The sequence below is a fragment of the Crinia signifera genome, chromosome 8 (assembly GCF_055691185.1).
Source record: "Crinia signifera chromosome 8, ASM5569118v1, whole genome shotgun sequence".
NCBI classification, from domain to species: Eukaryota; Metazoa; Chordata; class Amphibia; order Anura; family Myobatrachidae; genus Crinia; species Crinia signifera.
The window spans coordinates 139,867,821-139,886,616 of record NC_139224.1 but is presented as its reverse complement, the minus strand read 5'-3'; the positions used below and the strand labels follow the sequence as shown (position 1 = coordinate 139,886,616).

The window sequence follows — 18,796 nt, the reverse complement described above, 5'->3', positions numbered from 1 at the left end:
GGTAAAACATGGGGTATACATATTACACTAGGACAAGACATACAACAAATATACAAATATAGAAAGCGAATCGAGAACAAAATAAATTGCAAAACGTGACTTTAATCACGGCAGCCAAATATACATCCAATATACATCCAATTTGGACTTCCAACATCTGTCTGATGCGGGCATCTCCTGTATGCCACACATCAGGATTATCAATTAGAGTAATTTCAGGTAACAACATGACTCCTGCCACCTACGCATCCCCTTCAATAAATATCTTTAAAGTATATAACTCCAAAGTTAGTGAAATAGGGTCGATATTAACTTATTAAATAACATTTTAGAACCCGTCGCCCTTTGTAGGATATATTCAAAGTCCAACTCCACAGTAGAGAAGGTGAATGGGGGGAAGGGTATTGAACAAAGTTGGTGTGGAACATGACGAACATATTTAGATATTGCAGCATGATTGTACTCAACTATGTGACCCATCAGATATATCTTCTGCTTCTTGTGAGCTGTTTTCCTCCTTCAAGAAAGCTTCAGCTTCTGCAGCCAAGAGGAAATCATGGAAACCAGAACCTGTCAGTGTGAAAACTCGTAATTTCGCTGGAAATAGCATTTTCTCTTAGATTGTACCAGTGAGGAACAGACATGAAAAAGAGCGCCTGGCTTTAGAAAGCTCTATAGAGAAGTCTTGGTATATACGTAATGTATTCCCTTCCCATTTAATGGGGTTAATATTGCGGGATGCAGACCATATTAGTTGTCTATGCAGATAATTCAGGACTTTAAATATTACTATTCTTGGTCTCTCTTTGGGCGCAGGCTGGTGGGCGGCTAATCTGTGTACTCTTTCCACTACTATGTCTGCACAAGCGGATTCAATCTGTTGCAAAGTAGGCAGTGTAGTATGTACAAAGTGTTCCAACTGTGGGCCTTTGATTAGCACAGGGAGGCCTGCAACTAGTGTGACCAACTCATCCCTTTAATCCGGGACACATATTAATTACACAGGTTCTGTGGCAGTTTAAAACCAGGTGAAATGGAGTCTTGAGGTTTGGCAGTTTAAAACAGGTGAAAGCCAGCCACAGAACCTGTGTAATTAATATGAGTCCTGGATTAAAGGGATGAGTTGGTCACCCTACCTGCAACCCAAGATTATTACGTCTTGTTCTGTTCTCAAAATGGTCTATGCTGTCAAACAAACGCTTGTTCTCAATCTGTAGTGTCTGAACCATCCTCTGTAAGGCATTAACATGGTTTGTGTTTTCCCCAATTCTGTTTTCTGCCACTGAAACTCGGCCTGTCAGTGATTGTATCTGTGTAGCTGTGTCTGTGACAGCTTTCTGCAGTAAAGGTGCCATGGTGGAGTGTATTGCTGCCACCAGATCATCATAGGTAAGGGAAGAAATACCTGTGCGAAGTCTGGCTCAGCTATCGCTGGAGTGCCTTGGGCATTGTCTTGGCTCGACGCCATATTGTGGTCACCTCTCCGCTTCTCCTCTCCTTGCTGCTGCGGAGGTTGTGGCGGCATCTTGGTGGTCAGCGGGGGGGGGTCATAAACTTGTCCGTGCTGTCTGCACTCTGCCGGGGGAACCTGGAGCGATTTCTGTGCGTCGTTGGCAGCTTGCAGGTAACGGGGATCGCAGTGCGGTGTGGAGAGGCTGCTCACTCCACGTTGCTGGAAGCGGAAGACCTCAGAGATGCATATTAATGTATGCAGGGTCCACAGATGCTGGCTGCAGCTGTCTGGGTTTGTATGGAGAGTCCCAGTGGGTTCATACTAAGACACAGCATTACTTACAGATCAGTTGGTTATCGACCTTCTGAGTAGCTCTATGGTCAGGGCCTGATTAACCAATAGGCTGATTAGGCTGTAGCCTAGGGTGCTGGGTCCTGAGAGGGTGCAGCTCCGGCACAATAGATTGAACTGGGATTGTAGGGCTTCCTAGAGCCGCCGGAGTTCGGGCTGAGCAAGTGGGTGCCTGTTGGGATTGCCTGTGTCACCCAGGCAGGATCCCCAAGAAGAGGAGATCCTGTGAGAGCCGCGGCTGGCTCCACTGCCTATGCTATGATTGATGCCACTGCCGCCACTGCCAGCACTGCTAGGGTGGGAAGTTGCAATATAAACCTGAGACCTGAGCCTGTTACAGAATTTTAGCTGCATACTGTATGAGCAAATACATTGTTGGTGGAAAGGGGGAGGGGGTTCTCTTCTGTATTAGCCTAAGGAGGCTGGAAATCTTACTCAGGCCCTGTCTATGGTTGCACAGCATGGCCGAAGTGAGAGGCCAACAGTAGTGACACACCTGTATTTTGGCAGCTGTTTCCCCTTATCACCCCAAACTTTCTCTGACAGAACAACTGTACAATTACCCTCCCCTAGTCATGCTAGGGTTGAAATGCCAGGCATAATATAATACATTTGTTAATGACACCCCTCTGTCTGAAATCCTAAGAAGCCCTCCATGCCACACGCAGCTCCATCCCCCCTAGGGTCCTATGAGGGTGTGCAATGCTCCCTGATTTAACAATATTGGCACCCGCAGCTACCACAATCTTCTGATTACGGTACCCCATTGTAGCCTATGGGCTACACTTTGCAGGATGTAGTTCCAGCAGCGTACCACAGGAACTCGCCCCTGGAAATGGCCTATCTGCATGGTGGTCAGATCAATCATGTATGTGCAGAAGCCCTTTAGTTCATTGCAAGGAAGGGCTACTTTTGGTGATCCTGTCCTTGCCTGTACCTGTCCCTGTGATACATTCACCCGATAATATTGTTGAATTCTGCAATACCGGGACCAAATTGCACTAAAAATTGTATTAATAACTTATTTACCTATTCTACATCCTCTCTATTGTATATGCCTGTGTGTCCTTCCATCCTCAACAACACTACCACTGTTAAACAACAACCTATACACATAGATACCAAAAAACGAATTTGGAATACTGCTTGTATGTGACTGAAATAGGGGGTTGGTTACCTCCTATCTGAGCATCAGTGATTGCCACTTTAGAACACGCTCTGTTTGGTTTCTAGATCTAATCATCTCAAGGCTGAATTAAGGCTTGTGGAGGCCCTGAGGCAACAAGGTTGTGCTACAGCCAGCAGCACTAGGACCTAGAGTGCCTTTGAGCCAGGCAAGGAGCAATGTGACACATCATTGTTGTACTTGTTACTAGAGATGTGCGGGCTCGGATTTCAGAGATCCGAGCTCCCACGGACGTCATCATTCCGAGCCCGATTCCGAGCAGCGCTCGGAGATTCGCGCCTGACTCGGTCCGTCCGCGTGATTAGAACGTCATCTCCCGGGCGTCGGATTTCGCGAGGCTTTATAAGTGGCTGCCGCGCCCGCCATCTTCACTCCAGTCAAGTAGTGGGTTGGGAGAGGGTGTGTTGGTGCTGCTGCTGGGGCTTAAACTTGAGCTTGACCTTGAGCTTTTGCAATCGCTGGTGCTGTCTCTCAGTGCTGCTGTGTAGTAGTCTAACTGTGTACTTGTAGTACTACTGTCTCCTCTGTGCGGTCTACCTCTGGTGTGCTGTGCTGTAATTGATTATTTTATTTGCTGGGGCTGTCTCCCTCAGTGCTGCTGTGTACTCTGTTCTCTGCTTAGGAGAACAGTCTAACTGTGTACTTGTAGTACTACTGTCTCCTCTGTGCGGTCTACCTCTGGTGACCTGTGCTGTAATTAATTATTTTATTTGCTGGGGCTGTCTCCCTCAGTGCTGCTGTGTACTCTGTTCTCCTCTGCTTAGGAGAACAGTCTAACTGTGTACCTGCCTGTAGTACTACTGTCTCCTCTGCGCTGGGGCATACCTCTGGGGCTGAGCTGTTCCATTTATTATATATATTAATAATTAATTAATTATATTAAATAAATATATATATACAGTCCACTGGTGCTGCCTGCACTGAATCTGCCAGTCTGGTGGTCTGTGTTCTGGGGCTCACTGCCTAATAAATAATACTGTCGTATATCTAGTTACCTGTGTGGTCTGGGGCTCACTGCCTAATACTGCCGTATCTACCGTCTGGTCTGGGGCTCACTGCCTAATAAATAATTAAATACTGCCGTATATCTCTATCTTTGGGGTCTGGGGCTCACTGCCTAATAAATAATTAAATAGTAAATACTGCCATATATCTCTACCTTTGTGGTCTAGGGCTCACTGCCTATACTGCCGTATGTACCGTCTGGTCTGGGGCTCACTGCCTAATAAATACTGCCGTATATCTACCTGTGTGGTCTGGGGCTCACTGCCTAATAAATAATTAAATACTGCCGTATATCTCTACCTTTGTGGTCTGGGGCTCACTGCCTAATAAATAATTAAATACTGCCGTATATCTCTACCTTTGTGGTCTGGGGCTCACTGCCTAATACATAATTAAATACTGCCGCATATCTCTACCTTTGTGGTCTGGGGCTCACTGCCTAATAAATAATTAAATACTGCCGTATATCTCTACCTTTGTGGTCTGGGGCTCACTGCCTATACTGCCGTATGTACCGTCTGGTCTGGGGCTCACTGCCTAATAAATACAGCCGTATATCTACCTGTGTGGTCTGGGGCTCACTGCCTAATAAATAATTAAATACTGCCGTATATCTCTACCTTTGTGGTCTGGGGCTCACTGCCTAATAAATAATTAAATACTGCCGTATATCTCTACCTTTGTGGTCTGGGGCTCACTGCCTAATAAATAATTAAATACTACCGTATATCTCTACCTTTGTGGTCTGGGGCTCACTGCCTATACTGCCGTATCTACCGTCTGTTTTGGGGCTCACTGCCTAATACTGGCGTATCTGCCGTCTGGTCTGGGGCTCACTGCCTAATACTGCCGTATCTGCCGCTGCAGTGCCACTCTTACATGAGCCACATGTTTGTGCCGCACACTTGTGTGGCTTAGCATAGTTATCCAGCTACCTCAGTGCAAACTTTTGCCCTAAAAACAATATTGTGAGGTATGAGGTGTTCAGAATACACTGGAAATGAGTGTAAATGAATGTTATTGAGGTCAATATAGCGTAGGAGCAAAAAAAACCCCACCAAATTATGCGATTTTAGCTGTTTTTATGCTTTTTTAACAAAAAAATCAGAACCCAAAACCCCAAAAAATCCAAACACAAAACACTTAGGAGGTGTTTTGCCAAAACCCATTAGAACCCAAAACCTCAAGGTAATCAGAACCCAAAACCCGAAAAGTGGCCGGTGCACATCTCTACTTGTTACACCCCCTGTGGTAGCACACAATAGACATTTCAGAAATTTCAGCTGCAGGCCCTTGTGGTCCATAATGTAGCACTACTGTAGGGGGAGATGTATAAAGTAGTAAAGAGTGGAGTGTGAGCCAGTTGCAATGAGCAACTTCTTTCTTATTTATATTTGGTATATTAGGTCAAATTAGGCTCTACCCCAATTGACAAATTGGACTACCCATAACATGCTTATGATATACCACACCTATTTGTTATGGATGTGTCTGGTTTTCATTTTCCTTGCATTGCATACAGATGGAGCCGGCCTTATTCATCGCCGGCACCCACCAGATCCTCTCCTCTGGCGAGCGCCGGCGATAGGGACTGAGACGTGCGTGCATCTCTAGCGCACACACGTCCCAGTATCACGGCGGCTGGGCAGCGTCTCTCTGCTTCAGGGATACGGGCAGGGTTTGGGGGCGGCGAGGGGGACGGTGGCGGGGGAGGTGGTGGGGACCCAGGGCAAGCTGCGTTGCCACGGGGCGCGCAAGCGTCTCGTGCGCACGCGCCCCTGGCTGGAGCTGGCCACTGGCGGGGGCTGGCAATAGAATCGCCAGCCCCTGCAAGGAAGAGGGGTGCTACATCTGTATAATATTATTATTGTATGTATAACAGGAAAAAGGGTAATATTTATTTAATCCTTGTTGGAGAAAAGCACCACATACATACGATTATTGTTATTATTAATTAATTAGTTTGGATACATGAGATAAACTTTACCAATCACGTGACTGGATCAATGATCTGCAGACCTTTTGAGTTGGGATGGCCATGCATGGTTAGCAGTGTCAATGTTTTGTGTCCGATGGTAGATGGTTTCCTCATCATGGAGAGGCCCGATGCTGCACATCCATGGTGAAGAGCCGATGGCAGAGGTGTGTGCATATGTGAAACAGTCTGCAGATGTGGGAGCACAAACCATCGATGGCTTTCTTGCCGATGGTGAAAAAAAATCATTGACCATCAATGGCGTTTGCTTCCACAACAACCTAACTCCGGGGAAGTAATTAAAGTCTCAATACTGTCGGTAGAAAAAAGATATGAAACTATGTAAAACTACAGTATTATGTTCCGATTATGTTCCGATTGGTGTAACACACACATACTGTATGACCATTCCTTACCTAGCTGGGATTGCGGAATATCTAAAGCTTAAAATGGTCACCAGACATATAAAGACCCCCCAAAATTTTACAGTTACACAAAAAGTACATATACAGACTGATCTCTACACATCATGTATAAACATAATGATATTTATCAATGTCAATGAATAACAATAATGTACAATAACATTTACCTTGTGACTTGACATCATCCACTTCTGGACACGGCATGCGTACGGTCACTTGACTTGGTTCGGAGCGCCTGCCCGTGTTATCAACTCCCCATAACGTAAACCTGGCCAGGAGATAATCTCTAATTACACTGAACACTGAACAAAGCATGCTGAGCAATATCGGTCAAGTTCTAAAGGGAAGGGGGGATGTTTGAAACCGTCTGCAAATTATTTCTAACTGCCTTTAATTTAAATAGCAGACCCTGAAGGCAGGTTGCAAAGTTTTTCACACTTTGGCCAAACTAACACCTCAACATGAATAGATATGACCAAAGATGATTAAATGGGAGCAATATGAGAAAGATTAATGCACCAAACAGGGGTTATTAACAGGCCCATAAGTCCTAAGGCATCAGTATGTCACCCGTTAAATAATACAGAGACTATTAATAGCAAAATCTATTAACCTTTTTTTCCCACAATGCCCCGTAATAATTCACTTCACTGATTCACTTTACTAATGTTAAAGATGGTCAATTTAAATGAAAATAGAATCAGGGCACTTTAACCGGCAGAGTCTGACTCCATTATATTCCTGATAATCAAGTCAGCCTGGGATGCTGCAGAGGACTCACGTGTACGAAGTGTCGGATTCCAGGCAGCGCACCACAATCGATATGGCCGAGGAATGTTTGTCGGGGACTTGAGCCGGCATCACACATGGAGACTTGGCTCCTGAGATGATATCTTCCACAAAACTCAGCACTGTCTCTGTATTATGGACGGGTTAGAGGAAAGCAGGGAGAGATCGGTACAGGATGGGGTTACAGGTGGAAATGAAAGCTGCATAATATAACAATCCTATTAGGAAGTATTTATCCCACTGGTATAAGGGGTAGCAGCAATTTAACATAATGGGAAATATTTTAAATCAGTTTTGTTCTGATGATTCTCTGCTTTAATATATATGTATATTTGCGACAATGGTCTATTGTCAGACTAATACCTTCATTAGCAATGGTTGTAATCTAGCACAAACTAACATCTGCAGGTTAATAGGAACTAGACTGACAATAAAAAAAGGCTAAGTGTATATTTACTGCAGATTCTAAAAATGATGATGTTGCCAATAGCAACCAATCCATTCTGTCTATCAATTCTAAGATGCAATAAATGATAGACAGAATCTCATTGGTTGCTACAGGCAACATCCCCTCTTTGGTAAATTTGCCACTAAAGGGGGTATTCAATCTGTGACAATATTTCCTGACAGGGCAAATAACGGCACTCACCTATTCAATGCTGCAGTTAATGACCGCAGTGGAGGGTGTAAGATCTGACTTTTTAGAAAGTTGGATCTGTTTTGTCGGAAACGGAAGTGGATTGTCGAATTCACGGCCGTTTTTCAAGAATCCGCGGCCGTTTTCGCTGATTTCAGGACTTTCCTACACTCCACAGCCGGAGCATTGAATTCCGGCTGCCGAGTTACATTCGGAAGAAACTAAAATGGCCTGAGATTCAAACTTTCAGGACGTTTCCCGAATTACAAATTGAATACCCCCCAAGAGGGGATCATTGCATGTCATTCTTATAGAGGGGATCATTCATGCCTACTAACTCATCCAGGCTCTGATTTACATTTACAAGCAAACAACTCATTTTAATGCCACTACCCCATTGGTGGTTTGCTGCTCACTGTTGCTTGTATTGCCATCGCCTTGACAAAGGTCCGCACCAGGACCAAAACGTCGGCAGGCTATCGATTGGACTAAACTCTGGACTTATACTTTCATGAGAAGTCTGGAAAATGCTGTTTTTCCATCTTTTGGGATTTCTGGGTAAGTAATTGGGAGTGCTGACTCATCACAGTACTCTCTAAACTGCACCCCAGTGGACGCCTGGGTTAAAGGTGAGAGTGCAGGACTTTTGGTTTTCTATATATGTGTGTGTGTCTGTATAAACTACACCCAGTTCCCGTCATGAGCATTGATACCTGTCTCCATTTTGGAATGATCCAATCTATCAGCAACCTTCTCCTGACTAATGAGATAGTCCACTATCCGTGCACCAATGGGGGATTCAGAATGCAGCCACTCCAGCACCAGGAGAGAACTGCTTGGTTCCTGCAGCATAGACAGGTGGAGCCTGAGGAGAAGGAAAAGAGAGAATTGCAGCCTGACTGAAGGAACAGAAATAAATTATCCATTTCTAATTTAAGTCAAAACATGGAACAAACTGTAAATGGTCAGTTCTGTGCCCAACTCCACCATATATCTGGAAGGTCATATTGCAAATACTCTGTTATTTAGTGACTGTCCTGAATGACTAAATGAATAGCTCTGAAGATTAAATGTATCCGCGCTCCTCCCATTGACACTAAAAAGCTACAAAATATTTTTCTGCCAGAAAATAACACTAATTTAAAACTGGGCACAAATGTCAACTTTGATCAAACAAGCGAACCACTGTGCAGTGTGTACAGTAGCTCCACACTAAAAGGTGCCCACACACGGATAGATATTGTGTCCAATCCAATGTGTATCCAATTTCCCTAGAAATCCAGAACACCCCTGATCATGCCCACACATTTACAATTGAGTAAATGATCAGAGGGTTAGATGGGTCCTTTAACGACTGACAATCATACACGACATCATTGCCACATCCTTCATCATGCCTACACACAAAACGATGTGGCCAAACCATGCACAATGGGTTGTTCAACTTTCCACCTGCTAAAGGGATCTGCAGGCTCCAGTGGAGTAGCTACATATGTGGCAGACCCCGCGGCGGCTTGGGGGAGTAGCGCCAGCCGGGTCTGTGGTGGGCGCTGCTGGCTGAACTGACAGGCAACTCAGGCAGCAATGAGTGCTGAGCTGGTCCCACTCCATACATATCTAATAAGCGTGTCCCGCTCATTACATATGCATGCTGCGGGGACCTGCTCATTAAATATGCACTGTGCTGGGTCCCTGCTCATTAGATATGCATGAAGCGAGACCAACTCAGCCCTCACTGCTGCCTGGGTCGCCTGTCAGCTCTGCCAACAGCACGGAATTTTTTTTTGGCAGGGGGGAGAAATTTCGAGCTACGCCCCTGGAAGGCTCGATGAAGGATCGTGAGCACCCTCATTGGATCGTGATCATGCCCACACACAGTATGGGCAGCTTAAGCGGTCTATGTACTAAGCTTTGGAGATCTAACCAGTCATCTACTTTTTTCAAACTCAGGGGCAGATGTATTATTATTTTATTTTAAGGACAATTATCCAAATTCATATTAGAAGGAGCACAATTATAGGTGCCTGAAGTGTTTTGGAAGCTTTGTTTGCGGAGGATGACTTTGGGTAAGGTGAAAGATTTCAGGCTATATAAACTTGATTTCAATCTTCAGAAAACATTAATTTATTGGCTAGTCAATGCCATCCTTCAACTTTTACTAAATACATTGTTTCATTTCCCTGCCATAATTCTGTTGGGTAGGAGAACTGTGTCATATCCAAGTGCTATAGACATAAACAACTCTGTCAGGGTTATATAAATCACTCTGTAAAAATACAAAGGAATACAGAAAGCAGAAGCAATGTTTTTAGAAAAAGTTGCAGGTGGTCAAGTGCAAACTAATAAACTGATGATCTGAAAGTCAGAAGGCAAGCTCCAAGGATGCTCTCTGCAGCACAGAAAGGCGTTCACTATACCGACGCAGGCATCCCGACAGTCGTCAGGAGACCGGTTCCGTTACCTCCAACAATATCAGGAAGCCGATGCTGGACTAACGGTAGCTGGCATCCCAATCAGTGAGTATTCAGGGTGGGCCAGCGGGTGGCCACGGAAAGGTGGGGGGTTAGATTTAGGCACTTAGAAAGGGGAGTCAGGGTGTGCAGTGGTTAGGTGTAGGTGTTGGGTACGGGGATCAGGAACTAGCTGGGATGGTTACGGTCAGGCAGGGGGGGGGGGGGGTGGGTTAGGGGAAAGGGTTACTTTACTTACTCTCCGTACTGCTATGCTGGTGTCAGTGTTTTACCCGCTGGCATCCTAAGCGCTTGGATATCATACTCCCTGCCTCACCTGGTCTATTGCTGCAAGAGTGGGCAGTATTATAAACTAGGTATTTGTATAACTCATACTAAGGGAGGGGGGAAATCGAGGGGACTGGATTACACCCCCTAAATTTAAAAGTAATTGGTGCTACCATGCTGAGACTTGTAGTGCTACATATGAAATTGTGAAAATGCAGGTGCGCACTGTAAACACTAAAAATATTGATAATCAATACAATTACAAAAGATTCTACAATTGTACAAAGATAATACAAATAAGGTTCTTAGCACCTGCTTAGCTAAAAATGCCTGCCCACATATCACATCAAGGTGAACTCATCAAGTAGGTCCAGGGGTTACAGTTGGAGGGGGGGTGGGAGGGTCTGGGTGTAACGGAGTTCCACAACCTGTAATGGTAGGGGGAACTGAGTTCCACCTCCACCACAGCCCTGCACAGTAACGCCAACAGAAAAGCCTGTCCAATTTCTTCCTTTACTGGCAAGGTGTATGTGATGACATGTTGTCACCACTGCTGAAGTGAAAAAGAGCCACTAAGAGGAGCAGACTCTGTGTATGCTGAAATCAAAGTGAGAGGGGGATGGAGGGACATAAAGAGGCAAAAAAGTTGCTGGAGGGACACAGGCAGTTAGCTGAAGGTTGTAATAGTGTGTACTGTGGAAATTATGTGTTAGGGGCACTACTACTGGGGGAATTGTATATAAGTGACATTATTGTGTGGTATAACATGTATTAGGGGTAATAAAGTGTATCGTACGAGGGGTGAAGAAAACCCTAGCACTGGCATGTGCTCTACCAAATAGGTGTGGGGGGTTTTAGGTGGCGAAAATTAGTTCCACTGACTCTTTGGGACCACTTTAAGCCCTGAGTAGGTCCTTAACATTTCTAATACTAACACATTACATCAATTCATCCAGGATGTAGTATTCTTATTAAAATCACTTTAGGGCAGAGGGTAGGGGTGCTAGTGCAGGTAGAAGGAGCCTTACCTTCAAGTGTACAGTACGTATAAATATACAGAATTATAGACGAGAGTAAGGGGGGTGGATGGGGGTGTACTATAATTTGTACTTGCCTACAGCTCCACCCCCTGTGCAGCCACCTTCAAACTGGATGGTCTAGGGACCAGCTACCATTGTAGCCCTACCCATTGCTTAGCAATGTCAGTAATCTGGCATTGAATAGTAGGGTTGGGACCACAATGAAACCAACGCACTTTCAATGCCCCTGCACCACCCACATGCTGGGAGGCCATACCCCCTCTTTGACCGACCCGGTTGCCCCCTACCGCAGTGGGCAACTGCAAAGTTAGAAAGTATGCCATAAGAATTTATACAATGTGTCAGCATTAGAGATGCCAAGGACCCATCTGATCAAGCTTATCTTGACGTGTATTTTGGGACAAATGTGCTTAGAATCTTAGTTATATTCTGCATGTAGATTAATCTGCATTTTCCAAATGTTTTCCTGCAGGTGAATGACCCCTGCAAAGTAAATGAAGAGGTTTGTAGGCTACATTCAGTCACCTGTAAAACAGAGATTGCATTCCTTTTGGTGTGACTTAAAAAAAATGTGTTTGATTTTATTCTCTCTCCTAGTGTTTTCCACTGTCTAGACTTGCTGTTATCCCAGTATATCATGCATATCATACTGCTCTGGTATGAAGTTCTTCATCCACTGTGTGGTGCTAAAATAAAACAAATCATTGCTAGTCCAGCAGAAGACTTAAGGTGCCCACATACGGTAAGATTCTTTAAATGATATGGCTATTTCCGACCGATCGGAATGACCTATTGTTTAACAACTTGCTGTTTGTGGGCCGACAATCAAATGCGGGTGCCTGTGGGTCATTCATTGAGCCTGCTGATCCCTTCAATAGGCGGAAAGATAAAAAACGTATCCTGCAGGAACATGACCACATCGTTCCATGTGTAGGCATGATGAACGATGTGGCCATTTTCCAGCACAGGCATCTCCCTCTCCCCCTACCACACCTCCACCACTTCCCGCCACACTCCTGCCGCTGGCAGAAAGAGAGAGCAGTCGGTGGCAGGCAGGAGACTTCAAAACTCATATTCAAATGCATGGGGCGGTTGCTGATTGGCTGAGAGAGCTCTCTCAGCCATTCAGCGGCCACCATATTCAAATGAATAGGAGTTTTGAAATCTCCTGCCCGCTGCCGGCCTATATCTCCTTCTGCCAGCGACAGAGGTGCGACGGAGGGGCAGTTGGGAAGTCCGAACACCCCTGATCATGGCCACACAGAATGATTGAGTAAACCCTCTGATCGTTTACTCAATCGTTCTGTGTATGGCCTTGATAAGCGGTGTTCTGGTTTTCAAGGAAAATTGGATAGATATCAGATTGGATCCAATATCGATCTGTGTGTGGGCACCTTAAGGATAAATTTACTAAAGCTTCTAAAAAGGAAAAGAGGTGATGTTGCCCATATCAACCAATCAGATGCTGTCTATCATTTCTCTATTGCACCCTAGAAAATTATAGTGAGAATCTGATTGCTTGCCATGGGCAACATCACATATATTCATTTTTAGAAGCTTTAGTAAATTTCCCCCTCAGGTGGGAGGAGAAAATCTGCTGCTTCTCAAATACATTAGAGGCCATGGCTGGAGATGTCCGTAACTCCAGTACAGGCCGCTATACAGACATGTTATTTGTTTTCTGGGCAGGTAAAATAAAATAGCTACTTTGGGGCTGTGTATTTTTGGATTTCTATTCTTGCCTGTAGGGCAGTAGTAGTCCAGCCATTGTGGAACTACATATTTCAGCATGCCCTGACATAACAGCTGGAGAACGTCGGACTGACTATGCTCTATATATATATTGCATTAGTGAATAATGTCTGTACTTAGTTCATTTATTCATTAACTTACCATTTATCTAACCAATTGCACAAAATAAATCAGTAATACAACACCACAGATGAGATCATGGGTAAAATAAAGAGCATTACAGAAAATGCAACATTCATTCGGAGGGGGACTCAGTGGCACACACAGCTTACAAAATAGGTTTCGTAGGCTGTGATCCATAACTTAATAAAAAGAAAATGATTACTCATATCCCACAAAGCTCAGAGGTGTGTGAAACAGAACATGAGAGAGAGAGAACTGTAGGAACATAATTATCAATAAAACATGTTTTATTGGATCATATAAAAGATGAGACAGCTACAAACAATAGTCTGTTAGGGAGTCAGGATCTGTGACATGTCACAACTCTGAGAGCCTGCACCAACGATGACAGCAATCTGAGAGAGGCGGTGAACGGACTGCGGGAGATAATAATTACATAGGACGTGTGCATGAACACAAGGGAAAGACAAGACTTAAGGAATGAATGGACACGTGTCATGCAGGACACACAGAGCATGAGACAGTATGGCATGGCAGGTCTATCTACGGACATGATCGAAAATGTGAAACCTTACACGGGCTGAGGTAGAGGGGCACAGGTTGGAAGTCCATCCACACCAAAAGCAGTAGAGTCGCAGCGACACCAATCCTCAATTACGTCCCCGCGGCCAGAGCACCAGAGAGAGCTGAGAACCGCTTCCTGCAGCAACTGAGAGACAGACAGACAGACAGCTGAGCACAGAACCCTGCAGTAACAGAAAGACAGACAGACAGACAGCTGAGCACTGAACCCTGCAGTAACCGAAAGACAGACAGACAGCTGAGCACTGAACCCTGTAGTAACAGAAAGACAGACAGACAGACAGCTGAGCATGGAACCCTGTAGTAACAGAAAGACAGACAGACAGACAGCTGAGCACTGAACCCTGCAGTAACAGAAAGACAGACAGACAGACAGCTGAGCACAGAACCCTACAGTAACAGAAAGACAGACAGACAGACAGCTGTGCACTGAACCCTGCAGTAACAGAAAGACAGACAGACAGCTGAGCACTGAACCCTGTAGTAACAGAAAGACAGACAGACAGACTGCTGAGCACAGAACCCTGCAGTAACAGAAAGACAGACAGCTGAGCACTGAACCCTGCAGTAACAGAAAGACAGACAGACAGACAGCTGAGCACTGAACCCTGCAGTAACAGAAAGACAGACAGACAGCTGAACACAGAACCCTGCAGTAACAGAAAGACAGACAGCTGAGAACAGAACCCTGCAGTAACAGACAGCTGAGCACAGAACCCTGCAGTAACAGAAAGACACAGACAGCTGAACACAGAACCCTGCAGTAACAGAAAGACAGACAGACAGCTGAGAACAGAACCCTGCAGTAACAGACAGCTGAGCACAGAACCCTGCAGTAACAGAAAGACAGACAGGCAGCTGAGCACTGAACCCTGCAGTAACAGACAGCTGAGCACAGAACCCTGCAGTAACAGAAAGACAGACAGACAGCTGAGCACTGAACCCTGTAGTAACAGAAAGACAGACAGACAACTGAGCACAGAACCCTGCAGTAACAGACAGACATCAGAGCACAGAACCCTGCAGTAACACAGACAGACAGACAGACAGACGTCTGAGTCTGAGCACAGAACCCTGCAGTAACAGACAGACAGACAGCTGAGCACAGAACCCTGCAGTAACAGACAGATGTCTGAGCACAGAACCCTGCAGTAACAGACAGAAAGACAGACAGCTGAGCACAGAACCCTTCAGTAACAGACAGACAGACAGACAGCTGAGCACAGAACCCTTCAGTAACGAAAAGACAGACAGCTGAGCACAGAACCCTTCAGTAACAGAAATACACAGATGGCTGAGCAGAGAACCCTGCAGTAACAGACAGACAGCTGAGCACAGAACCCTGCAGTAATAGGCATATAGACAGACAGCTGAGCACTGAACCCTGTAGTAACAGAAAGACAGACAGACAGCTGAGCACTGAACCTCATTGTAACAGTAAGTCTTCAGACAGACTGCTGAGCACTGAACCTCACAGTAACAGTAAGACATGCAAACACAAGAGCAATCAGCTACAAATAAATATCAGAAATTAGTTGTCGATGTAGATCCCTACAGTTACACACATACAGTATAAGTCACCACAAGTCACCATAGAGCCCTTAAGTCACACACTGACAGAGAAATTATCATAAAGCCCTACAGGTCCACATAGATAAGGCACCATAGATAACTACTATGAAATAGCTAGATAAGCCTCTATAGAGACCTAACTTTACACGCAAACATAGAAATCATCATATAACTACAGATGTACAGTATGCTCTTTCAGTATTGCACACTGATCCACGCATACTGGGCTGTAGGCTATGTGTACACTTCTGTTATGCATGGAAGGGGCAGACTAGATGGGCCAAATGGTTCTTATCTGCCATCAAATTCTATGTTTCTATGACTGCAATGGGAGCCAGAGGGTCCATTGAAGTCTATGGTAGCCGGCTATTGAAATGTATGCGGTGGCATACAATATGCTGCTATACTGTAGCCCTCTTCAGTGTGTGGTGTGGTGCAACGGAACGCTGGGCGTTCCGTTAGACGCAGCCCATCTTCCCCGCCCCCACGCCTGCACTGATGGCAAACAAGCAGTTCGCCAAGTCCGCTCACACCAAGTGGCTGCACATGCGCATAAAACTTTATGCGCAGTCGCTCAACATCGCTCCCCTGTGCAAACATGCAGGAGAGTGTATCAACTAGAATAACCCCCTTAGAGTGATACTTGTCCCATTGCCCCAGACTAGCTCTCCAGGGTGCGGTCAATACTGGAGAACAGGGCCCTTACTCGCGCAGGCTTTATAAGTGTCACGCATACAGACACAGGTATTTATACATATACAGCAAAAGTTCTAGTATCATTTCGGTACTTGTTTCCTAGCACGGCGCCCGATTTTACTACGTACGCAAACGTAGTCAAATCGCATCGCATGCCAATATTGTATGGCATGGGATGCGATGAGATGCAATTTTACATGTTATAATGGCATTTAATGTGCAATACAATTAAATTACATATAATGTCATTTATTTAAGCACACCCCCCCCACTATCCACGTCATACCGAAGCGTGGTGAGCGCAGCCAGCCCCGCGAGGGGCGGCGGAACGCGTCCACCCGACCTTTTCATACCCCCACTATCCACGTCGGCGTGGAGTTGCTTTTATATAGTCTGTCTCTCAAAGGCATTAACTCTCTGTGGTCTATCTCCAGACTTCATGCTCTTCAGTCGTTAAATGGGCATTGTGGCAATTGCCATGGCCCCCCAATGGGGATGCACAGGAGCTCTCTCCCTGCTCCCCAGCTGTAAATGCCTCTCCTCAAAGACAGAAAACCCTCTCCATTTATAAGCTAAGGTCGCACTCCCCCTTTAATGAAGTTTCCAGTTTGGCCATGCCCCCTTTTTTGGGTCCCACTATCAGGCCGCTACTTTTCTCTGCAAAACCCTCCCATGGTCTGTTAAAGAAGTTGGGGACTCTATGTGAACACCCTTTAACGGGTCAACTTTAAATTTTCCCTACTAGGTGTATCACCCTTTGCATGAGGTCTTGAACCTGGACGGCTTGGTTAAGAACATGCTTGTGCTTGAATCACCACAGTTGTTCAGAGAAATTAGATGGGTGTACATTCATGTAAGGGTGCTGTGGTGTGGTGTAGTGTAGTTGTCAGGGTGTAGGTTGTGCTTTTATGGTGGCAAGCTGTGTGGTTCCTATCAGCAGCAGCCATATTGGGTACAAGATACTATTCACAGCACCTTCCTCATAAGAGCTAGTTATTGAGGCCAACTTTACTGGGGTTTTGGGCACTGCCATTTTGGACACCCAAGTACTATTTGGTTGTGTTTTTATGCCACCAATTTTATGTTATAGATTTTTTGCAATCTTTATTTAGACATAAGAGCATATACAATAAGCAACACCATGGATAGAGACATAATACAAAAACCATAGACAGTTGGTGGAGGCGTGTCGATGCCTGATTGGAGGGTTTACTGACATCACAAGATGTCAGCGTCCGACACCTTTTCGTCCATGTCCATCCAGGATAAAAGTATAGACTTACGTTTATCCATGAACGGATAAAAAAAATCATTCAATGGTGATCGACCTTAAAATTATTTTTTCCTCTGTGCACCAGCATGCGAGTGGGTGTGTAATCATACACATCCACTCGCATGATAGGGAGCAAATTGGAATGCCTGGGGGGGTTGGAACAATTTAGAACTGTTGATAATCTCGTCAATATTTTGGATGTAACTTTGATGTCAATTGCCTGTGGTTAACACCAATAAATTATTATTAAGTTACTGAATCATAATGATAATAATAATAATAATAATTATAGTCAGTGGCTTAACTATAGCCCCGCAGACCCCGCTGTGGCAGGGAAGCGCTGAGTAAGTGTTGGCACCGGTCTGCGGGGCTATGGTTATGTACAGAAAACAAGAATTCGACAGGAGGTAAATGCGCCCTGGACTGCTGCTGTGTGTGTTTTCTGTGGGTCACTACCCCCCACTACTAGAATACACAAAAAAACAGTTTGAAAACACACTTCAGCGCTATCCTAATAAACTAAACAGCCTCTACACACAACAAAAAGACTTGCTTGCAGAATTTCTGGGTCTGCTTGTGTCAAAAGATAGTGCTGTAGAATAATTGGGGCCTTCTACTGACCTCCGTAGGGGTCCCTATATGCCCGTAAAGGTATCTTTTTGTGTTCACACTCCACGGTGGTCTCCTCTATATTTCTGTGACCGCCCGCCACTCATAAGCAGAATATAAGGATTACTGACCTGTGTTACAGGCCCTATGTGCATGTAACGGTATCTTTAGGCCAGGATGACAATCTTCAACCATAAAACGACACCCCGTATTCAATCATAAAACATCATTCGTCTGGTGGAATAACACTCACCTCTATGTGAGGCCCTATATGCATAGAGCAGTTTCTTTAATGCGGTCCTGATACGAAGATTTCTCACATCCAAAATGCTCCGTATAAAAAGTATTTTATTCCACACGCATCAAATGTGCCCCCTTCTCCTCACCAACGCGTTTCGGGCTCAAGCTGCAGCCCTTTTTCAAGGTGTGACACAGGTCAGTAATCCTTATATTCTTCTTATGAGTGGCGGGCGGTCACAGAAATATAGAGGAGACCACCGTGGAGTGTGAACACAAAAAGATACCTTTACGGGCATATAGGGACCCCTACGGAGGTCAGTAGAAGGCCCCAATTATTCTACAGCACTATC

At 45.1% G+C, this 18,796-nt stretch overlaps 1 protein-coding gene across 2 annotated transcripts in view; it reads right to left on the bottom strand.

Annotated features, from left to right (window-relative positions):
- ASTN1 (astrotactin 1) overlaps positions 1-18,796 on the bottom strand; it is a 364,520-nt gene that overhangs the window by 28,396 nt on the left and 317,328 nt on the right. For both annotated transcript variants that reach the window (XM_083157262.1, XM_083157261.1), the window contains 4 exons: positions 14,050-14,183; positions 8,535-8,686; positions 7,177-7,312; positions 6,563-6,663 (listed from right to left, as the gene is read on the bottom strand). In XM_083157262.1, the coding sequence (XP_083013388.1) occupies positions 6,563-6,663; positions 7,177-7,312; positions 8,535-8,686; positions 14,050-14,183 (523 nt within the window). The remainder of the gene's footprint in view (positions 1-6,562; positions 6,664-7,176; positions 7,313-8,534; positions 8,687-14,049; positions 14,184-18,796) is intronic.